The following is a 26251-nucleotide window of genomic DNA, read 5'->3' on the forward strand; positions in this document are numbered from 1 at the left end:
CCTAACAATGACGGCAAAATCAAGCTGATAATTGGAGAAACAAGTTTTGATGCATTTTACCTGTACAAGAATAAGATGGCACGTGTTTACGATGAAAACAGACACAAGTGTCAATGCCAGTCAAATAATCGTAATACCATTTTTACTGACATTTATGTAACGGTACTTTTACTTTCAAAGAATGATTTTAATGAATTTGATCCTAGTTAATCCATACTTCTTTGGATAAAATTAAGTCTGATCCTTACAAAAGATATTGATGAGTATGATAGATGATAATAAACATCTTGAAAACCCGGTGTAACAGTAAGCATTTTACTCCAGTCAATTTTTCCCAGGAAAAACAAAACAAAACAAAACAACCAGTCAATATTCCCCCGGGAGTAGAACAACCAGATGATTTTTTTCCTCGGGGAAAATGACTGTGGGAAAACTATTGTTGTGTCCGTTAGTAAAATCATGTCTAAATCCCTTAAGTTTGGGTTAGTCGATTTGCAATGGGTATAATTAAGGTCCCTTAAAAGGACCGTTGAAAGTTGATGAAAATCTATCATATATCTCATTGCTACATTATCTCTCATGCTCCGCTAGATTTGTCAAGGTTGTGGCGTATTTTGGAACACAGTATTGTAATGTCGGGTAATGTTTCGCTAGTGTCTTGGGTCATGGTTTATATATATTATGACCAGTAATCCGACAGATATATCATATGATTATGTAATCGCTACCCGCTCTGTAAGGCTGTCACTTCATCAACAAAATGTAATTTATAGCCATATGCAATGATGTGAAAGAAGAAAACCTACTACATTTATGCAAATTTCGACTTTGTTCAGAACTAACAAACTCCAACGGCGAATTTCCAGCTTAAATGCAGTAGATTCAGTATTGCAGTAATTAAGATGTCGTCTCTTTCGGGGAAACTCATTCACTTTTTTATTTTACACCTCTGGTTTACCATGTATTAGCTTATGGTGCCTTTATCACTATTTCTGGTCAAAAAGATTCACCTGGCGGGGCAGTTCTGTTTGGAATACTGCTGGGACCAAGATCAGGGAACAGGTTTAGACATTCCAGCTATGGTGGTTCCATGTTTTTTTCCCTTAATTTGCTTGTTTTGTCCTTTTGCCTAATCGGTGCAGTTTGCGTAGATACATGCACTACTGTAGGGTTTAGTTTTGGAGAGGCTCTTAAAATTTATTACTCTTCCTATGAAATCTTTGTTTATGTTTGTTTGAATTAATCAGAATGATGTGAATAAATATTGACACATGTACTCTTATTTTTCAGTGTGAAAATTGAACACTGTATGCGACATACGTGTTTATTCTGGAAAGAAAGAGTAAACAGTGAGAATTTTTCAATGACCCTTCAAATTATCCTAAATCTGTAATTTACAATGTACATAAATCAGTTTGATTATGCAGTCTTTATCTTATATCTTATGATAAGGTAAATTACGCGGGCCTGTTTATTTATTTTATAGTGACTGTATTTTGTTATTTAAAAACAGTTTGATTATTACATTTGTGTGTCTGCTGAAGCCTAAATGACACGAAACCAGTAACTTGCACAGACACGTAAACACATTTAAATATGATAATTCAGTTATATAACAATGCAGTAATTTGGCTTGACTGGAATGCCTTGTGTTTAATTGTTAACACGTGTCACTCTCTTCTTATACAGGTAAACACATAAATACCTGTTTCTCTAATTTTCTGTCTAATTATGATGCTTGCACGCTTCTTCATAATCAATTGTAAGAAAGATTTTGTAATGTTGGCGTTTACTGTTTTTAAGTAGAAGGTAAAGGTTAATAACGGTATGTCCTTGAAAAATTTTTAGTGTCCTTGAATACTGTCCTAAATACGAAATTTTAAACACGATTATATCTAAGACATGCTGCTCATAAAACGTTAAAACATAAACTAAAAATAGAAATAAGAATTCAGAATAGAGAGGTTAAAATGAATTATTATTCTATTTTTGCATTTCTAGTAGTTGGCCTATGAAGAAATATTTTGCCTTTTAGGCAAAAGAGACACAAGCTGCATTGAGTTAAGGACTACGGCATTTATTTTTAAGCCGTCGAAAAAACTTAATCTCAGTGTACTTTTCCTTTTCAGAATAGATTAAAAACAAGCCAGCAGTTTATTAAATGAATCATCACTGAAATACAATCCGCCTGTAAATGCGAAATTTTATCAAAGCTTTGGAAAGCAACTGCAATAATTATATGAATTTTTACTAATTCTTGAGAAAATTCTTCTTAAGTTCTCTTTCATAAAAACGAAATAAAACAAATAAAGTTCAGATAAACAATGTGAAAATTTCAAATATCGTGGTATAGAGTAAATTATATTAATAACAAGTTTAACTTTATTTGCTGTTTTGTAAAATATTACAAATTTTGATATACAAGTGTATAAATTTGAAGTATACGTCATCTGACAAAGTCAACAATTTATTTATTGCTATCTACGTAAGATATAGAGAGCAGCCATTGTATTTTAATACGTTGCTTACTAACATATTCGCTGAATTGCCTTGATGCAAAATCCTGAAAAAAGCCACATTGGCATGTGTTCCATAAAATGTACTAATTTTTTTGTATAGAGGTCTCTTAACATTTTTTAGTTTTTATTTAGTAATGGTTGAGTAGCCAAGACAACATTCTGCTTCCTTTGGTGAAATGGTAATTTCTTTTTTTTTTTAATTCTGTGTATTACTTAATCAGCTTGCCTAGTTGTCATTGATAATTGACACGAAGTAATGCAATATATTCATTAAGAAGGTTAGTATTGGCACAGAATATAGGAAAACTTTATAAAGAGATACTTTCTTTTAATTTTCTTGAAAGCTTTTTTATTTTACAAAAATACCAGTAACAACAATTTTGGTGTACGATAGCAAATTCTATCAATCTAGATACCAGACGTCATCAGTTAGAAAAAAGAACTTAAAACTAAAGACTTCGAACCTACAAACAATATTTCAGGAAATAGAATGAGATGCATCAACTGAAACACGCAAAACAAAATTATAAAGATATTTTAATATCACTTTAAAAGACATTTTAATATGTATTAACATCAAAGATTCAGAACCTATAAAGCAATGCAATTTCATGAATGATTTTGCTGCAGCAGCCTTTGATTCGTGTGGTGCATCATCCTACAGATAATTAATAAACAGTAACACAAACACAAATCACTATTTCAGTAACTAAGTTAGGTATTTTCTTACATACAGCGTTACGTTAGCAGTTCTAAGTCATACTTTCTTAATGGCAAATTCCTAGTCTAAAATTTTGTACGAAACAGATGTAATACAGCAAATTCGATCTTCACCATGACAACGCAACACCCAAGACAACACTAGCTGGGCTAGATATTAAAACTATACCACATCCCCCGTACTCTCCAGACCTAGCACCATGTGACTTTTGGCTTTTCCCCACCATCAAGAACGAATTGAGAAGCTCACGTTTCGACGACGTCGAAGACCTGCCAATGGTTGTTCGGGATTGTATCAGTAGAATACCAACAGAAAACTTCAAAAGCTGCTTTAAATCTTGGGTTTACAGACACGAAAAGTGTGGGAAGTACTCTGGGGGAGTATTTTGAGAAAATTTGACCTGTGTTTTGTGTCCGACATGACGACATAGACTTTCTAAAATTATTTATACATATAGTTGCCCCGCTCACGTTTACATAACGTTGCTATGGTAATAATAATTAGCGTGTTATTTTTAATTTTGTAAATTTGCTTCTAAGAATGAGTAAAAGGTAAATGGAGCTATGTATGTTTAAAGAATTGTAATGTTACGGCACTTGTCTCGAAACTTTACGAACACCCTTCGTAGATCTTTTAAGATCGGTATTATTTTTGTTGTAGACAATAACAACAGTATAAATACCAAATGTACCCATGGTCTCGTGTTAATGCATATTTTAATTCATGCAGACTGCGTTATATAATTTTTCAGTATATATTGCCTTATTTTAGGAAAGCTATACGTGATTTTGCATTTTGCATTTAAACGAGAAATAGTAACAAGAAGTAACGTTACGTATTCAATTACAATACAGTCAAACTTGGTTTGCTCGGACTCGGATAATTCGCTCACTACCCTTGGCTTGAACTAATCGTCAGGTCCCGGTACAATATCTATATAATGTTGTTGTTTTTTCGTTGGCTCGTACTACTGATACCTCGAACATATCTTGTCCAATCGAGTTCGAGCGAACAAAGTTCGACTGTATCTCAATTGCATTTTCCTGCTGATCAGGAAGATGCGCCAGAATACAATGTCGAAAATTTCGTGCCAGTATCAGGGTGCAGCAAATATTATAACAAAATTCATTCTTTCCCGAGACTCTAAATAATGCTTACTTACCAGCAAGAAAACTCGAAAAACTGGTAATCCCAATGAAAATCTTAATCCAGGTGTCCATTATATGTTATTGCTCACTGTCTATCTAAGCAGCTGTATTTGTTTGGTTCAATGTCATAAAATGCAAGAAACGAGGAGAAACAAAAACATATACTACACATCAAGGCATTTATAAGGGTAGTAGTCTGAATGTAAGTGATACGCGACACGGTTTGGTAGTTTCCAACAAGTTTATATTTAAAACGACACAAGGCAAACAAACAAATGTAGTGAATATGATCATGTGGTATTGAATAGTTGTCAAATTTGTACGTTACCACCTGACCAATGTATGTTTCATTCAGTCTTAATGTTTTGTTCTGTGATGTTTCTGAAATATTAGTTTTTATATAAAAAGTCCACTGATAATTCTGATTTTCTATAAACATCACGATCAAGGTAAAACATGTAATTTCACAATTTGTTGAATCAGACATACTTTAACTTAAGAAAATCAATAGGGGCAGAGAATGCAACAATCAAAATAATAGCAGACTGAGTTTGATTGAGACTGTCCTGTTCATAAGAGGACTGTAATGAAATATGTAACAATCCCCACGCCCCCTAGCGCCGGCTTAAGCTGAATTTAATTGTAGTGTTCAGAAATTGAATGTAGGCAGATCTACGGTTTGCGGGGTCGTGAGTTCGATCCCCGGGCGGCGCGGGACATATGTTCTCCGTGACGATTTGATAAAAAACATTGTGTCTGAAATCATTCGTCCTCCACCTCGGATTCATGTGGGCAAGTGGGCAGCTACTTGCGGAGAACAGGTTTGTACTGGTACAAAATCCAGGAACACTGGTTAGGTGAACTGCCCGCCGTTACGTAACTTAAATACTGTTGAAAAAACGGCGTTAACCCCAATACAAACAAACAAACACCATAATCCAAAATGATCAGAAAATATAACAACATTGAGACCAGTTACGGGGAACAGTAATTGAAACGTATAGTAAAATATAGCTACACCGAGTCCAATTACGGGTAACATTAAGATATACACTAAAATATAGAACATCCATTTGAATATACCAAAGCCCACAAAATTAAAAGATAAGTGAAAGTGTGTATTGTAATGTGCAAACAAAAAATGAAAAATATGTCTAAGGTTCCGAAAATGGCAAAACCACTATGTTACCTACGCGTTAAAAAGCAATGAAAAAGATTCTATAGAAACAGCTACGTAAGCGTAACAAACAATGACAAAATTAGAAATTACTACGTAAGCGTCAAAACACAATAACTTAGATTCTATAGAAACAACTACGTAAGCGTCAAAACACAATCACAAACATTCTGTAGAAACAGCTACGTGAGCGTCAAAAACAATGAGAAAGATTTTATAGGAACAGCTACGTAAGCGTAAAAAATGACAAAAATTCTATGGGAACAACTAAGTAGACGTCAAAAAAAAAAAAAAAAAAAAAAAAAAAAACAAACAAACAATGACAAATGTTCTATGGGAACAACTAAGTAAGCGTCAGAAAACAATGAAAAACTTTCTGTAGAAACAGCTACGTGAGCATCAAAAACAATGACAAAGATTCTATAGGAACAGCTACGTAAGCGTCAAAAAAAGAACAATGACAAAAATTATACAGGAACAGCTACGTAAACGGCAAAAAAAACAAACTCGATGACAAATGTTCTATAGGAACAGCTACGTAAACGGCACAAAAAAAAAACTCGATGACAAATGTTCTATAGGAACAGCTACGTAAGCGTCAAAAACAATATCAAAGATTCCATAGAAACTGCTACGTGAGCTTCAAAAACAATGACAAAGATTCTATAGGAACAGCTACGTAAGCGTCAAAAACAATGAAAAAGATTCTATAGGAACAGCTGCGTAAGCGTCAAAATCAATGACAAAGATTCTATAGAAACAGCTACATGAGCGTCAAACACAATGCCATAGATTCTAAAGGAACAGCTATGTGAGTGTTAAAAACAATGATAGAATTCTATAAAAACAACTACGTAAACGTCAAAATAAAACAATGACAAAGATTCTGTAGGAACAGCTAAGTAAGTGTTAAGAACAATAGCAAAGATTCTATAGAAACAGCTACGTGAGCGTCTAAAGCAATGCCAAAGATTCTAAAGGAACAGCTACGTACACGTTAAAAAACAATGACAAAGGTTCTATAGAAACAGTTACGTTCCAAAAAATCTCAGCTTCCCAAAATCAAAGCCTTACAACAGTGTGTATGGATGTGTAAATGAAGGGTATGAAAACAAAATACAAGTGCAAGGCAAAGGAACACTGCCCTGGAATACGGAATTCCGTTAGGGCCATCGCCTTTGTATGTGTTGATCTGAAACGCGATACTCGATAGTACGATGATGAAAACGCGAAATCACGAAACCACGATAACGAAAACGCGACAACACGATGATGATAACGCGATACTACGATAACGAAAACGCGATAATACGATAGTACGATGATGATAATGCGATATACTATCGCGTTTTCACCATCGTACTGTCGCGTTTTCACCATCGTACTGTCGTATTATCGCGTTCTCGTTATCGTAGTATCGTGATTTCGCAATATCATTATCGTACTATCGCGTTATCACCATCGTACTGTCGCGTTATCACCATCGTACTGTCGCATTATCATCATCGTACTGTCGCGTTATCACCATCGTATTGTCGCGTTATCACCATCGTACTGTCGCGTTATCATTATCGCACCATCGCCTTCCGGTGCGCATGTGCATGCTAAAAATGAGAAGATTAGAAGTTTTACTTTTAGAACTACAGCTCCTGCTCTAGCGATAGGGCGATATGCAGATTCGAACGCGGGTGCTAGTGTGTGAAAATCTTGATTTGTATTGATGATCCTCCTATAGCTACAGCTGCTAGTTAGTCAAAAGCAAAAAATAATTAACATTTTTCCATGCTTTTTTAGCTTTCGTCAATTTAAGAGTCATTTACAGAAAATGAATTTAGGGAGACAAAGCGTGTTGGATGTTGAACAGGTTCAGAATGCTGTGCAGATATAATTTTACTGCATTTCTCATTCCTGTAAAATCATAAATAAAATGTCTGAGTAAGGGGGCGTTAACTCACTTTTGGTTGTAAACTGCTTTACTTTTTATTTTAATTTTGCAGAAAATTGCCAGACTTTGATGCATTAAAAGAAACTATGTGCCATGAAAACTGCAAACAATATTCTTCGAATATTTGCGATGCTCCGATTTCAGTGTCGTTATGCGTCTTACGGAATTCAACATCAATGACCTGAGCTTTACAAGACATGCATTTGCTTTTCAGTGTTGAAATATAAACCATCATATTTGTGATAATATTCATCATCATATTTGTGAAAATATACATGTCAGACCAAAATAAAAACAAACAAAAAACGCCCTGATGATGGTACAATATAACATTCTTTTTTTTCTTGTTATCATATACTATATAGAAAACTCAAACCGATTGACCTGCAGGGTTTTTGCCTAAGTACATATTTGGTTTTAGCTGAAAAAACTTTTTACAACCCATAAGCAAGCAATAGAAATCATTTTTAATTTCAACAGAGCTTAAATAACAAGATAAATAGAAACCAGAACACTGGAGAGGAAATTCTTCTGTGCGCATGGGCACCGGAAGGCGATAGTACGATGATGATAACGCGATAGTACGATGGTGATAACGCGACAGTACGATGGTGATAACGCGACAGTACGATGACGATAATGCGACAGTACGATGATGATAACGCGACAGTACGATGGTGATAACGCGATAGTACGATAATGATATTGCGAAATCACGATACTACAATAACGAAAATGCGATAATACGATAGTAAGATGGTGAAAACGCGACAGTACGATGATGAAAACGCGATTGTGTATCGCATTATCATCATCGTACTATCGTATTATCGCGTTTTCGTTATCGTAGTATCGCGTTATCATCATCGTGCTGTCGCGTTTTCGTTATCGTGGTTTCGTGATTTCGCGTTTTCATCATCGTACTATCGAGTATCGCGTTTCAGATCAATACATTCAAAGGCGATGGCCCTAACGGAATTCCGTAGGAAAGCACCTCTGAAAAGTTCATATCGGTTTATGATGCACTCCAAGCATCCCATTAAACCCCACATTGCACCAAAATCATAAGAATGTGTAAATAAAGTTTTCCCCGTCAGGTGTATTCTCAACACACGCATCGGTCACACAAAATGTAAAACACGAAAACGCTCATATTTTTCACTGTATTTCATTTTGAAATGGCTATAAACATTGTTTTTATGTTTTATGCTAATAAAGAAAAGATATTCCTATTCGTATATATAACCTAAAGCATTATATACACAATATGCTCAGTACTTTTGAAGAAGGCAGAACAACAATATATACATGTTTTAAGTTTCATTAATTTGTGGCAATAAGATGGTTTATATTCAGTTTTGTAAAAGCACAATATGCATATCAAATTTTATCTGCTACAAGAATGGGGAAAGATAAGATTAACAAAACAACAAGCTTCCCACATAATATGTCAAAATATAGGAAAATTAAAATCTACGACTGTACAACCAGAAATAATGAATAACAATCTTCAAAACAATTGTTTGAATGGCTTTGAATGAAGGCATGATGTAGAAAGGTTTATTTGGGTTAGTTGCACATATTTTTGCAAAGCCTAGTTACCTCTGAAATCCACATGACATCAACTTTGTAACAGTGACGAGTGACTACATAATAAATAGCTACATGTTTTGCTTGCTGCACAACCTATCGTGTTGAAGAAATCTATTATACTGTCAACCAGACAAGAAAGTAGCAATGTAAAAATAGGACACCAAGCTGAATGTTTTGAAGTAAACCTAACCGGCAACAAAAACAACACTACCGTAATATTGTTGGTATGTATACCGTCATTATTACTCGGAAATGTCAACTAGGTACATACTTGTATTTTTGTTTTTATCCATAATAGCAAAAGGCTAAACATAGAAACGAAATTATAAATGCATGCACTAACATGTTATTTAGTTGTAGATGTATAATTTCATGATCGTAGTGAAGGTTTACGGCGTTTACAAATTAATGCTTTTGATAAGAAGTTCCTTCATAAACTATCTATTAACTTTAAATATCTCTTTTGTTTTCGTTTAGGCCTATTTGTTTTGATTCATGACTGGGAATGATGGTCATTGTTAATAGGCTAGTGCTTTGACAAACATTTGAATAATTGAAGAATTCCTTATTAGATCATTTCTTTTCTATCAAAATGAAATGATAGGTTTTCGTTTATAAGATAGGTTAAGAGCATGGAACTCTATTAATGTAAGGTGTATACTTTGTTCGAAACAAAATGATCTAAAGTTTTGTGCCTATCCTGAATGTATTCCATGATAATAAAACTTTTTTTATATGAAATTGAATAACATAAATATGTCGTTGTAATATATACACTAAGAAATATAAGTGTATAAACGATATTTCGCACAGTCGCAATCTAACTAATATGTACATTAGTTAGAAACATATAAAAATGTTTGTCAACTCTAACTATTTTAGATAGTCTTAAGTGCAAATATCAATTTTAAATTACAGGATTACTACACTAAAGAAAATTGATAAGAAGAGAATTTGGACAAACTGAACACAACCATTCAAAGTTAAAAAAGTTAAAGCAGGGTCAGGTTGATTATGTGATAGGTTTAGGGAATTTTTAACATTTCTCACGCCCCTTAGCACCGACTTATGCAGTATTCTTTTACACACATATGCCTTGATCCCAAACTTCCAGAAAGTATGACAACACATAGTCCAAGTACAGAGAAGCATTTTAAAGGCTGCCAAACACCGCTTAAAACTGTTGTTATTATTAATTAACTTCTGCCTACTGGAAAGGCAATGAGAACATACAAAATGTATATGTTTTACCCGTAATATTTTCTTTTCTATAATTGCATATATTTAAGATATTCTGTCTTTTTAAAAATGTGCATGTATTTAGAGATAACTTTTATAAAATTATACACTGTCCTGTACTTTTGGAACATGTTGCGCTTTGTTGTACACAGTCCACGTTACATCAATTTGTTTGTTCTGTCCACTTTGTTTCAATTTGTGTATATATTTTGTGTATATTTTAATAATGTACACATCCGTACGTACACTGTTTTGGGAGGCTGCATTCTTATACATCATGACTAGTAGTATTTAGATCTTTGTTTTTGTTTTAACTCTAAAATGAAAATTAGGCAAAGATGTGTTAACCATATTCTAAAATTTAAGATTGTCAGTATATCTGTCATGACATTTACTTACCAGAATAAACAAACGAAACACAAGTAAGCACAATGAAAATAATATTCCAATTATCCATCGTGAATCAGCGTGCACTAGTAAAACGGACACCTGTACTACCTAACTCTGGGTAACAGTGGTTTATATTACTCTACCTGTAGACGACATAGGCCTTATCTTAGCAATTCGCAACAAGTAGAGTTAATTGTAAATTAACTTCTACGTAAGTTTCCCAGTCCTTGAGATATTGCGATAATGTACCTATAATATTTCGTAATTATTTACTAGAATATCATTAAAACCACAAAAGCTATATTAACTGTCTCGAAAACATATATGCAATGCATTATATAAATCTGTTCATGTGTTATTTTGAGTTGAAACGTTTGAACAAAGTTTAAGAAAAGAAAACTAGATATTTCTTGCGCAGTAAATGAAGTTCAAATTGTACAGATTGGCAACAAACATCTTCATAAACACTTATATTGTATAAAGCACTTTATGAACACGACAGATGGTTGCATATTCATTGAAGCGCTTATATGCAATTTATATACTAGGAAATTAATTATCCTCGACTGACATTGTATTTTCTTTCCTTCGTTTAATTAAATCAGTTTGAATTAACTATTTGATTTTCTTGATTACGCTAATTAAATATGTTTCTTTAATTGATTGGCGTGTAATGATAACATTTTCATATGTTTTAAGCTAATGACATACTTTTCATAGATAAATTCGGAAAGAGAAACATTTACAGACATATTAACACTTTTTGAAGTTGTCAAAACCTACAATAATTACTTTATAATTGCTTTGATTGGCCTTTCATATCTTATATTGTAAATACAAACCATTTTGTTCTTGCACAGGTAAATACATAAAACTGTTTCTCTAATTATCAGTCTGATTTTTATTGTTCCATTGGTCTTTACAGCTGGTAATTCATATTCATTAGCAAAACGTATTTTCTAACGTGTTTTTTTTTTTCTTTTATGTAAATGAAATAGAAGGTTAACAACCGCATGTAAAAAACAAATACGAAGTATTAAACACAATACAGCGACTGCACTCATATCATTTCTTTCTTTTATTAGTGCTTGTTTGTATGATTTAATGTAAAAGTGTAAATCATACAAGTTATGAAATATGTTTTGCTACCAGCTATATTTGCCAGATTAAATTGCTCTCAAAAAGTAATTTATCTTAAACAACAACTGTTTAGTGCTTTGATATATTGGCAGGGATTGTATTTATGTAGATTAATTCAAATTTTCAAATAAAAAAATCAGTTTATTGATCTCAAGACACCTTTGTATTTTATTCTGTTTGCCATTATATGTTGAAAACTGCTTAATCTTGTTTTTTCATTAAGGTGTTTCCTTAGCAAGTGAGCACTTCTCGCAATTTTTTGAAAATAGTTGTTAATCTTTTTGCATTAATATATTTTCGTTTTGCTTCACCAAGAGAATGTTGTTTGTATATTTTGGCAAAAAGCGTTATTTTCTCCTTGCTTTGATATTAATTTTGTTTTCGTTTTATCTAATCAGACCCAATGCCAGTTAGTAATTATATTATATGTGCCTTTCATATTTGCAACAGTTCCATACGTATAACAGCTAACTATAAGTTATGCAAAACATTGGTTTATGCTGTCCTGTAACTTTTGGTTTGAAATTAGAGACCTGGCGGCCCGACAGACTCCTGTATTAATTGCAAAATAATTACCTAGAATATACGATAAGACTATAAATGCAAATGTTAAAATTCAATAGAGCGTAAGAGGAATGTTGCTTAATTTGAAATTTGCTAGGCTAAGTACTGTTAGTAAACACAGTAACAGTAACAAATTTGTAATCACTGTAAACACAAGTTAATCAGGCAATCGTTAATCAAATACATGAACCAGCTTGACGATGTTTTGGTAGTAATGACCGCAGTAAATGTTATTAGTAAGTAAAACATTTACTCCTTCTTGAGACTCATGTATTCTACTCAACAAAAAAACATCAAAAACAGGTTATCACAAAGAAATCCTATTCCTGGTATGCAATATGTACATGTTTTACTGCTCACTACATATCTATCCTTGTATCTTTATTTCTTTGGTTCAATCTCATTGAAAGCTGACAGGTTGCAACTGATGCTAAAACGACCTTGTTTCAGATATCAGAGATATATTACACATGTCTACCTGCAGAAATTTAGGTGTGAGTGGAATTTGAATGTTAACAATGCGCGAATTGGACAGTTAGTTCTATTTGCCTTTTAATATTAATACCACACGACTGAACAAGACATAGTGATAACAGTAATTTTCGTCTGCATAGACACCGTAAAGGGTACTTTAACTTTTGACAATTTCATATTACTAAGTATATTCAAGTACGATTTCTGGCTTTGTTTTATTGCCCGAACAGAAAAATCAATAGACAAAATCACATTCTCATCATGCAATAAAATGGCTCGAGGATGAGCTAATTATGTCCCCTTCGAAGAAAGAGGGGTATATTGTTTTGCTGATATCGGTCGGTCTGTCGCGGTTCGTATTCCAGTCGTTGTCCGTATAATAACTCAAGAACGCTTGGGCCTAGGATCACGAAAATTAACAGAGAGGTTGGTCATGACCAGCAGATGATCCCTATTGATTTTAAGAACAGTAAGATCAAAGGTCAAGGTCACAGCGACCCGGAACAGTAAGACCGTTTCCGGACAATAATATGAGAACGCTTAGGTCTAGGATGACAAAACTTATTACCCTTGGTCCTACAATGTTCAAATTTATTATGGAGGTTGGCCATCACCGGCAAATGACCCTACTGATTTTCAAGCCACTGGGCCAAAGGTCAAGATCACAGGGGCCTTATATAGGAAATCTGTTTCTGGATGATATCTCTAGTACAACTGGGCCTAGGATATTCAAATTAATATGAAGATCACTGGGCCAAAGGTCAAGGTCACAGCCGCCTTATATAGGAAATCCGTTTCCGCTAAAAGAAAAATCAAATCGTTGTTGTTTCGGGTGGAATAACATTTTAATAATACATTCCTGTTTTAACCCGCCCGCTTAGCTCAGTAGATAGAGCGTCGGTCTACGGATCGCGGGGTCGCGAGTTCGATCTTCGGGCTGGGCGTATGTTCTCCGTGACTATTTGATATTGTGTCTGAAATCATTAGTTCTCCACCTCTGATTCATGTGGAGAAGTTGGCAGTTACTTGCGGAGAACAGGTTTGTACTGGTACAGAATCCAGGAGCACTGGTTAGGTTAACTGCCCGCCGTTACATGACTGAAATACTCTTGAAAAACGGCGTTAAACCCAAAACAAACAAACAAACATTCCTGTTTTGTAATGTTAAGAAAAATAAAATGCATAACATTTAAATCCATTTAGTGCTCAGATCTGTCAAGATCAATACTATTTGTGTTGTAGGCAATAACACATTATAAATGTCGAACGTTCACATGTTCTTGTATTAATACATGTTTTAATTAATGCAGATTGAGTTATATTAATGATTCAGTACATTCAGGAAAAATATAAGTGATTTTATACGAAAACGAAAAATAATTACAAGATGCAATTACAATATCCTGCTGATTGGAAAAATATAGAGCCTACACTGCTTATGCAGAGAATATGTCAGTTGACGTTTTCCAGTTTTACAAACAACATCAGCATTTTGGCATGTACCTATTTTGGGTAAAACCAAGAATTTAAATGATTAAACTTGTCGTTGAACATCGTTGCCATTCCAAAATTACGCGTTAATGATCACCAAAGTTCCGCAAATTACGCCTGTTACAACAAAAATCGTTAAAAACATGAAAAAATGAGATTTTAGCCCGAAGGTCAACTTTCACTCATCAGGTATAAAACGTCTTGTTCATTTTCCACTGGATTTGGAATTTTGAATGGCCGAAGTACGACCAGTTTACTCATTAAAGTTTTAATTCGGCAATAAGTTATAAGTTGCTAAAATACAAGGTAAATCTTTACCTACCGTAAGCGACGAAAACAAAAGTTTTCCATGTCGATGTGCCTATATACTGTGTACCGGTATTAGGGTGTGGCAAATATTACAAATGCAAAACATTTATTCTTTCTTGAGACTCTAAATAATGCTTACTTACCAGCAAGAAAACTCGAAAAACAGGTAATCCCAATGAAAATCTTAATCCAGGCGACTATAATACGTTATTGCTCACTGCATATCTAAGCAGCTGTATTTGTTTGGTTAAATGTCGTTAAAAGCAAGAAACGGCGAGAGACAAAAACATATAACGGTAAAATATGTAATTGCTACAATCTGTTGAAAAAAAAATAGTTTAACTAAATAAAATTTCTTTGGAAGGAGAGAATGCAACAAAGCATAATAATAGTAGACTCAGTTTGATTGAGTCTGTTCATGAGAGGACTGTGATGAAATATGTCACACCCCTCACGCCCCCTCGCACCCGGATGTATTCGATGATCCCAGTTAATCAGAAAATATAACAATTTTGAGTCAAAGCACAGGGAGCAATAATTGAAACATATAATGAAATATAAGAACACTAAGTCAAAGAACGGGTAACATTAAAACATACAGTAAAATGTAGAACATCTATTCAGATATACCAAAAGCCCACAGACTTAAATGTTAAATGAAAGTGTGTATTGTAATGCGCAAACAATAATTAAAACTATGCCTTAAGTTGCGAACATTGCAAAACTAGTTTGTTAATCACTCGTCAAAAAATGAAGAATAAAAAAACAATGACAATGATTCTACAGGAACAGCTACAGCCTCTCTGAATCAAAACCTTACATCAGAGTGTATGGAGTTGTAAATGGAGGGCATTTAAACAAAATACAAGTGCAACGCCAAACAATTAGACTTTTAAATACAAATCCCCTAAAAACATGGCCATGAATAGAACCACTGGAGTGTTTAAACCTATTTATGATACGCTCCAAACACCCCCTTAATCTCACAATTTACCAAAATCACAAGAATATGTAAATAAAATTATCACCGCCAGGTGTATTATCAACATAAAATGCACAGAATGTAAAAAAACAAGAAAATGCTAATATTTTTCACTGCATTATATTTTGAAATGGCTATAAACATTGTTATTACGTTTTATGCTAATAAAGATATTCGTATTCGTATATATAAGCTAAAGCACTATATACAAAATGTGCTCCGTACATTTGAAGAAGGCAGAACAACAATATATACATATTTTAAGTTTCGTTAATAAGATTGTCATATATTAAATTTTGTAAAAGCACAATATGCATATCACATTTTACCTCAAGAATGAGGAAATAGAAGTTTAACAATACTTTTGTGTTTCTGTTTCTGTCTAATTGTTTTGATTCATGTCATTTTTTTAAACAGGGAATGATTGTCACTGGTAATAGGCTAGTGTTTTGGCAAAAGTTCGAAAAAAAAATCAGAAATAGATCATTCTATCAAAATTAAATAACTTAGACTTTCTTTTTTAAGATAATTTAATGGAATGGAACCCTTTGTAATGTAAGAAGTATATACTTTGCAACAAAATGATCTCAAATTTTTCTGCGTATCCTGAACGAACTCAATTACAATGAAACTTATTTCTGAAATTAGATTATACAAATTCTTAAATATATTCTTGTAATATATATACTATTAAATATAAGTATATAAATGATATTTCAAATGGCCACAATCTAACTCAGTATGTACATTAGTCAGACATATATTCAAATATGTATGTCCAGTCTTTCATTTTTGAACGGTATTAAGTGCAAATATCAATTTCAAATTACAGGATTTCTATATTGAAGAAAATCTATAAGAAGAGAATATGGAAGAACTGAACTCACCCATTCAAATTTATAGCAGTTTCAGGTTGATTTAGTGTTATGTGAGGGAGTTTGCAACATTTCTCGTGCCACTTAGCACCAATTTAAGCAGTATTGTTTTATACACAAATGACCTGATCCCAAAGTACCAGAATGTATGACAATACTTAGTTCAAGTACAGGGAAACATTTTATGGCTGCTAGAACTGTAGAACTTAGAACTGTTATTGTAATAACCAGTGTATTATTAATTAACCCATGTTGTTCCGCCTTCTTATAAGGCAATAAGGACATACATACTGGGACCGTAATATTTTCTTTTTTATGATTATTTTGATTTAACAAAACCTGCCTTTTAATATTTGCGTGTATTTAAGAATAACATTTATTTTATATACACTGTCCTGTACGATTGGGACATGTTGGGCTTTGATATAGACACTTCTATAGTGGTTTATTTTTGCCAATGACCGCTTTCAGGCGGTATCCCATTGTTAGTTTTATTTGTTTGTCCTGCAGTATTTGCCTGTTTGTTTTAACTTGCCTATAAATTTTAATAGTGTTCACATCTATACGTACACTGTTTTAGGGTTTCGTTTTGATAGGCTGCATTCTTATACATAGTTAATAGATTTTTGCTTTTGTTTTTCACTCTCAAATTAAGAATAGGCAAAGATTTGTCAACCATATTTCATATTCTACTAAATTTAAGATATTCATTATATATGTCACATTTACTTACCGGAATAAACAGACGAAACACAAGTAAGCACAATGAAAATCATATTCCAATTATCCATCGTGAATTTTCGTGCACTTGTTACGTTGATGGAAAACTACCTAACTCTGTGTAACAGTGGTGTATATTACATCTCTACCTGTAGACGACATTGGCGTTATTGTAGCAATTCGCAACATGCTGAGTTAATTGTAAATTAAGTCTATTGGTGGTAAGTTTATATATACTTATTATATATATAATTTATAATATCTACATTATATAAATAAAAACGGAGTGTTTGTATTTAAGCTTATTTAAAGTTGCCACTACCGCTGTCCCATATGGGCGACCATAAAGGACAGTACAAGAAACAGAAGTCGCTCCAATTTCAGGAGCCTTCCTTGTTCTTTTGCGTGCCATGTGTAAAGGACCAGTAATAAGGACACTTCCTTAATACACATTCGCTTATTTACATTATACAGCTTCTTTAAGGTTCTCCGGGTTTGCATGACAGGCCCGGCCGTAGGAAGCATTTTCAGATGGGGGTGGGGGGAGGGGCACACATTATAAAAATCAGCCGACCTATAACAGCCCCAGATCCAATGAATACAGTTTTCTGGGTTGTCAATAATTTTTTGTTGAACAGGGTGAAATAGTAAAGTAGGGGACTAGCTAGGGGCATCCGGGGGCTTGCTGCCCCTGAAAATTTTGAAATTCAGCGCTTCATTTCCTGCATTCTTGGGCATTTTGAGAGCATTTAAGAACACTTTTACCACTGCAATTTTATATACATTAATACCCCATATTTTGACATTTTCAAATGAATACAGTATAATGAGTATAGTATAAAACCCCTCACCTTTTTCTCCGGCTTGGGTCCGACAAAGAAGCGCTTTTCTAAAGATTTTTTATTATTTTTTATATGTTTTCTGTTTTGATTTGACACTAATAAGGTTAACAATACAATTTAAAACTGCATGTCTGGTGACAGGTCACAGCTAAAATGGATTAGCTGTCAAAAAATAATTAATTGGTAAGATAATTACCACAATCGGCCCTGTATGAAATATTAAATGAAACAATAAAATAATAATACCCCCACCCCCATACACAAATCTCAACAACAGCAACCACCCTCCCCATAACTAACAACGTTTTTTTTTTTAATTTATTGATGTTATTTACTGGCACGTTGATGAAATTGATGAATCGTCTTATATGATCGTTTTTATTCATTCTTGTAATTCCTCGCTACAAACAGTAGTCAAATTAAATAACAAAGGCAAGTTTCTTCTTTCTGAGCAAACATGTGTAACTTTTCGCACTCATTGTCTTGGTTAGATCATTTCTTGTTTCGATTCAAAATTTGACGAAAAATTATTTGAAAATTAAAGGTACTTTTCGAGGCTTTTTTCTTATGTAGGTTATTTTGACGAATTAACAAATACAAGAGGATCAGAAATTGTTTTTAATATTACTGGTACAAATAGTAATTAAAAGAGAGCAGGCGCTCATAAATATCTGCAAATTATTCAACGATCAAAGGTTGAGATAATGTAACCATAATAATTTTTAATTATTTACTAGAATATCATCTACATGCTACATGAACTGTCTCAAAAATATATATAAGCAGTGAATATGTAAATATGTTCTTATGTTATAATGAATTGAAACGTTTGAACCAAGTTCTTTTTAAAATAATAAAAAATCACTGTGAACGAATGGTTTAACGAGATATTTCTTGCAGGAAGTTCACTGTATAGAATGGTTTAATGAGATTCTTTATGCAAGAATTCACTGTATATCACTACATACGAATAGTTTAACGAGATATTTTATGCAAGAATTCACTGTATATCACTGCATACGAATGGTTTAACGATATATTTTATGCAAGAATTCACTGTATATCACTGTATACGAATGGTTTAACGAGATATTTTATGCAAGAATTCACTGTATATCACTGTATACGAATGGTTTAACGAGATATTTTATGCAAGAATTCACTGTATATCACTGTATACGAATGGTTTAACGATATATTTTATGAACAAAATTCTCTGTATATCACTGGATACGAATAGTTTAACGAGATATTATATGCAAGAATTCACTGTATATCACTGTATACGAATGGTTTAACGATATATTTTATGAACAAATTCTCTGTATATCACTGCATACGAATAGTTTAACGAGATATTTTATGCAAGAATTCACTGTATATCACTGTATACGAATGGTTTAACGATATATTTTATGAACAAATTCTCTGTATATCACTGCATACGAATAGTTTAACGAGATATTTTATGCAAGAATTCACTGTATATCAATGTATACGAATGGTTTAACGATATATTTTATGAACAAATTCTCTGTATATCACTGCATACGAATAGTTTAACGAGATATTTTATGCAATAATTCACTGTATATCACTGTATACGAATAGTTTAACGAGATATGTTTGCAAGAATTCGCTGTATACGGCAGGTTAACGAGAAATTTCTTGCACAGTAACTAAGTTTAAATTGTACACATTGGCAACTAACATCTAGGATAACTTTGTCAGATTCATTAAATACTTATTTTGTATAAAATACTTTATGCACATGACAGATCGATCCATTTTCATAGAAGTACTTATCTGCAATTTTTAAACTAGGAAATTAATTATCCCAAACTGATATTGCATTTTCCTTCTTTCTTTTTTCTTCAAATAAAATCACTTTGAATTCACTATTTTATTTCAGCGACTAGGCGAACTAAATATATCTGTTAGATTGATTGCCTTGTAATGATATCAAATTTTGTATTTTTTCAGCTACCACGAAATGACATACTAGTACTAATTTTAAACAAATACCGAAAGAGAAACTTTTACAGACATATAAACACTTTTTGAAGTGGTCAAAACTTACAACAATTACAGAACAATACAATAGTTTGCTTTAATTGGCCTTTCATATTTCCAATTGTAATTACAAACCACTTTGTTCTTGCACAGGTAAAGACATAAAACTCCAATTATTAGTCTGATTTTCACATCAGCTTTATCCTCATATAATGCCTACTTGCATTGCTCTTTACTACTGGTAATTCATACTCATTAGCAAGCTATTTGCTAATGTGTTTTTTTTTTATTTAAAAGAAACAGAAAAACAAATAGGTAAGTTTAAACACTATAAAGCGATTGCACAGATTCTTTTATTAGTGCTTGTTTAGATGTTTTCGCTATTATAATACTAATAACAAAAACCTCACTAAACTTTGATTTAATGTACCATAATTTGCCAGATTACATTACTATAACTAGGTTATATATCTTAAACAACAACTGTTGTTTGCTTTAATATATTGACAGGGATTTATCTATTTAGATTAGTTCAAATTTACAAAATAGAAATAAGTTAATTGATCTGAAGACACCTTTACATTTTATTAAGTAGCCATTATATTTTGGAAAATTGCCTAATCTTGCTTATTCATTGAAGTATTTCATTAGCAACCGTGCACTTTTCGCAATACATTCAAAAAAGTTGTTAATTAGTTTGCATTAAAATATTTTGGCTTGGCTTCACCAAGAGAATGTTATTTATATTTTTTGGCAAAAAGCGTTATTTTCTTCTTGCTTCAATATTTGTTTTTGTATTATCTAACCAGGTCTAATGCCAGTTAGTAGTTATATTCTATGTGCCTTTCATATTTGCAACAGTCCATAGCTAACACTAAGTTATTCAAAACATTGGTTGAGAACACTTGTCTTTACGTTGTCCTGTAACTTTGGGATACGTTAGGATTAGGAATGAATGTTGATGTGCACCATTACCCCGTTTAAATTCTACAGTAATGGTTTTACTACTGATCGTTCCCTGGCGGTACCCTAATGTGTTTTTTTTGTTTTCGTTACCTGTTAGTGTAACTTTTATGTACTTATGTATTTCTTAATTAAGTTTTAAAATAGGGTTCACATCCATACGTACACTGATTTAGGGTCTGCAATCTAAGAATATAGCTTTTAATATTTAATTTATATATTTGTCGTCATTATCATAGTAAACATAGATCTGCTATGAAAAAGAAATGACCATACAAGTATATCATATTCTATCCTATTTAAATATTGTTAATATACCTGTAAGGTAAACGTACTGAAAAATAACCAATGAAAACATTATCCATCACGAGTAAAGCGTGCACGTGTTGTGGAATCAAGCGGAAACTGACGCTGTACTGGATGAACATTAAGTATCTACACCTTGTTTTGGTTGTTAATTTAGCCCGCCCGCTTAGCTCAGTAGGTAAGAGCATTGGTCTACGGATCGCGGGATCGCGAGTTCGATCCTCGGGCGGGGCGTATGTTCTCCGTGACTATTTGATAAACGACATTGTGTCTGAAATCATTAGTCTGCCACCTCTGATTCATGTGGGGAAGTTGGCAGTTACTTGAACAGGTTTGTACAGGTACAGAATCCAGGAACACCGGTTAGGTTAACTGCCCGCCGTTACATGACTGAAATACTGTTGAAAAACGGCGTTAAACCCAAAACAAACAAAACAAATGGTTGTTAATTTGTGTATAAAAGTTCCTATTTTCTGTAGATTCATTCCATAATAATATGTGTTCAAAAATCAATAAACATTTGAAAATAACTTCCTGCTTTACCGAATGATGAAATAATATGCTAGATTATCGTTGATGTCATTCATGGTTTAGTAACTACAGACACTTACCGTTTAAAACACGTTTTAAAACATGCATTTGGTAGCGATAATTAACATGTAGATCGAAGAATTTTAGAATTAGTAAATAAACACGTACGAAAATCATAAATTCATCACTAATAAAACCGATTAATTTGGTCTGTGTGCAATGTTTGTATACAAGAGTTGAGATATTGCAATCAACTTATTTCTATTTAATGTAGTATTTTCTCACATACGTGTCAGATAGATTTATGTTATTCATTTTTACACACATTCTGTTATCAGATGCAATTACTGAATTTTGTTTAGAAGTTTCAGGCAACTGCTCTCATTAGTTATTAACTATGTGCAATGTTAATGACATGCATACCAGGATAGCACTAAAAAAGAGAAATGTTTTGTTGTTTTATCCTTGGTACTGGTGTGCATGCCATTAATATCTAACGTGAATGTATCTATTACCGATACGCCCATTTTCTTACTATCATGTTATGTTTATTACATTTGTCTATATATAAGTCTTGGATCACATGCCAAAAGCTAATACAAAAGCTCGAGAATACATGTCCATTGTGAAAATATATGTTTATTGATAATTTCATGATAGAGCACTATACGAAGTTTTGAATTATTTATGTGTCATGAAAACAAGCACACCTGCCTACAAAAAAATTCTTAGTGTTTGCAAATTGTGTGATGTCCGATCAAATATTGTACTTGTTGGTCTGGCATTAGCCAGAATGACCGTAATAGAGACTAATTATAATAAACATGTAAGAAATGTATATATGTTTTGCTTGTACTGTTTTAGTACGAAAATATATAAATTTACTACTGAAAAAAATACATTGCAGAGCAGTTTTAAAATATTCTTTAACACGACAATGTTAGATGCAATGATTATATTTATAAACTAATCAAATAAACGTAACTATAAAACCCAAATCCCTACTTTGATAGACACAGTGGTCACGTGATATCATGACGCAATACACGTGACCTTGCGCTAGTAAAATGGATATAATTTTGTTAAAACTATTAAATAAACATCTTGCAAAAGTCGACGGCTCAGCGGCCTGAAGGTGGTAGCCTAACGGTTTGAAGTTAGATTCAAAGATTCAAAGTTTATTTCTTGTAACGTATACATAAAGTATCTTGTTACAAACAGATGTATTAACAAATACAACGTGACACATTCAAATAACACGCACACGTACGCACGCACGCGCGCACACACACACACACACATATATATACACAAGCGTACACATAGTAACACTCGCACACAAAAACATAGAAATACATATAAATGTTATTGATTATTGCATAGAGAAACTAAGTATGTTCGTTAATATCTTAAATAGAGAGGATGAACTAAAGAACTGCATTGTAATCTAACAATTGCACTGGCTCTAAACTGGCATTATTGTACTTTAAATGAAGCAAACATTGTCATTAATCATATAATCTCCTATGATTTGAAACGGCACGAACTGAGTTTAATGAAATACAATTAAGAGTTACATACAGTATTTAACACGCACGTATAATATCCTTTAAGATGATAAATAATCGTAGCCTGCAGATACGGGATGTAGTAAATCTGCATTGAAATACAAAGTATATACTATAGTGTCAATAGGGTAAACTAAACATATGATAATTTGAACTTGCAATACTACATGGAGCATATAGATATAACTTGTGATATGTAGGTATAATTCTACAGACAAATAATCTATCATAGATACAAACAATTAAGCTGCTTATTTCTTTATACATAACATTATGCATACAGAACTGAACCCATAACGATTACAATCGCTACGCGATGCATTAAAGCGTATAACAACACACTGGCCACATCATAAGCCTTACCGTACGTTAGCAAGGCTTAAGGTACAAACATAGACAACTAACTATACTGTAGGCCTCTGTGACAGCAAAGCTTGCCGAAACGAAATACATGGTTTGCTGTATAGGCCTAATATTAAACGAAATGAAGTACAGGCACAAAAAGTTAGATCCATATAAATGCTGAGGTAATGTCTTGCATAAAGAAATCAGCGCGTACAAAATTCTAATTTATGTCAAACAGTATGAACATACATAACACAACCGCAGTAGAAAACATACATCTGATTCAATAGCATACAACGAGTAATAACGGTTCGACAGACATAGCTTTCAATACAAAATAGTGCAATGGCTCTGGGAATAACTGGTACACCGCACTTAAATACTGAAATTGGCGCAATTATAGCGCTAGTTAATATGATTACTAAGTAATAGGTTATGAATGCATGGGGTGATTTGAAAATACCGTACGACCCGTTGTAAGTTCTTACAAAATATTATAATATAGTCACATTATGTTCAATCATGTCTATGTAGCGGCCCTGTAGACTCTTGTATTTATTGTGAAATAATGATTTAGAATATGCAATGAATGCAAACGTTAAAGCTCAATAAAGCAAAAAAGGAGACAAAAAATGTTTCTAAACTTTGAAATTTGCTAGGCCATATACTGGTAGCCATCACAGCAAAGAGTGACTGTTGCCACGTACTCAGATTTGTTATCATTGTAAACACAAGTTGAAGTGCATTTTAAGCTCTATTGAGGCAATCGGTTATTAAATACATGAAACAGCTTGAAGCTGTTTTGATAAAAAAGGACCATGGATAGTAATTATTACTAGTTTGTAAAATATGCACTTTTTCTTGAAACTCAGGTATTTTACTTAACAGCAAAAAGAAAAAGAAAAGAAAAGAAAAACAACTAAAGAAAAAAAAACCCTCGAAAAATAGGTTATCACAATGGAAATCCTATTCAAGGTATGCAGTATGTATTACTGCGCACTAGATATCTATCCTTGTACCTGTATTTCTTTGGTTCAATGTCATTGCAAGCTAACAGGTTGAAATTTATGCTAAACAACCTTGTTCCAGATATCAGAGATATATTACACAGATCTACCTGCAAACATTTAGGTGTAAATAGTATTTGATTGTTTGCAATGCGCGAATTAGATCGATCGTTTAATATTAGAAGGACTGTCAATGGAATATAAGAACTGATGTGCCTAAATAACAATGCTGTGTTTAAATCACCATCAGCATGATCAGGTCATTGTTTTAGTAATATAACTCGAACATAGCTAATTCATTATATATTTACATGTTTACTTGACATCTAAACACATATTATTACAATATGCACTTGTCTTTTAAACCTGTATATATTGCTTTTATAAAGTCTTTAATGATACTTCATATCTTGGCATTAATAAAACTTGTTACGTTTTGTGTGTTTCATACGGTGGCATAGAGGGGACATAGGAAATATTTTATTTATCACGTGCGCACGTGTTAGCTGACACGTGTGAACGTGTTAATTAACACGTGCTCACGTGATAACTATCACGTGCGCACGTGTTAGCTATCACGTTCGCATAGGAAATATTTTATTTATCACGTGCGCACGTGATAGCTATCACTTTCACATAGGAAATATTTTATTTAAATGTTAGCTAACACGTGCGCACGTGATAAATAAAATATTTCCTATGTCCCCTCTATGCCACCGTAGTTTCAGTACATGAAGATATTTAAATATTTATCAGTTATCTTGTGGCTAGACTTGGACTTATACGAACCCTACTGGCTCACTTTAACATTTAAAAACAAAATCTGTTTTACTCAGGCGTTCTTATCAGGTAAAATAATTAAATTTTATCAAATCATTGGCGTTGCTTGTGGAATAATATTTTTGTTTTGTATTGTTACTTTTAGTTTATACATAATTTATTTTAGGTCGATTGTGAAGCAAGTTCTGAAATTTATGTTAATCACTCTCGACACCTAATTCGTGATAGAATCCATTGCCTAGACGGTATGAGAGAAGAGAAGCCATTTTCCCTTTTAATGCTGAGCGTTAAGCAAGGAAGCTACTGATTCCATTTTTCGCGTCTTTGGTATGACGCTGCTGGGGATCGAACCCACCACCTCCCGCATTCGAAGCGGACGCTCTAACACTAGGCTATCGAGGCGGTTAATGTTATTTGTAAAGAGTAATATGATGATCAGCAAACGCAAAATGTAACAACAGCTTTTAATTGGTATAAATATAAGACATTGAGTTTTTTGGTTCAGTCAGCTACTTTTTGCCAGCCTAGTACCACCCGTATGCAAAAAAAAAAAAAAAAAAAAAAAGAAAAAAGAACGGTAAAAAACAATATTGCAAACATATATTTGGT

General features: G+C 33.0%; 1 protein-coding gene across 4 annotated transcripts in view; it reads right to left on the reverse strand.

Moving 5' to 3' along the window:
- Positions 1 to 26251, reverse strand: part of LOC123551672 (xaa-Pro aminopeptidase 1-like) — a 47258-nt gene that overhangs the window by 18692 nt on the left and 2315 nt on the right. Inside the window, exon 1 of one of the 4 annotated variants that reach the window (XM_053541134.1) lies at positions 17301 to 17414. The exons of 1 other annotated variant lie outside the window; for it this stretch is intronic. In XM_053541134.1, the coding sequence (XP_053397109.1) occupies positions 17301 to 17358 (58 nt within the window). In that variant the 5' untranslated portion in view covers positions 17359 to 17414. Of the gene's footprint in view, positions 1 to 4402; positions 4597 to 10741; positions 10852 to 17300; positions 17415 to 26251 lie in introns of those variants that run through there. 2 more of the 4 variants (XM_053541137.1, XM_053541135.1) reach the window with 2 other exon arrangements.

Source organism: Mercenaria mercenaria, chromosome 4 (genome assembly GCF_021730395.1).
Source record: "Mercenaria mercenaria strain notata chromosome 4, MADL_Memer_1, whole genome shotgun sequence".
Lineage (NCBI taxonomy): Eukaryota > Metazoa > Mollusca > Bivalvia > Venerida > Veneridae > Mercenaria > Mercenaria mercenaria.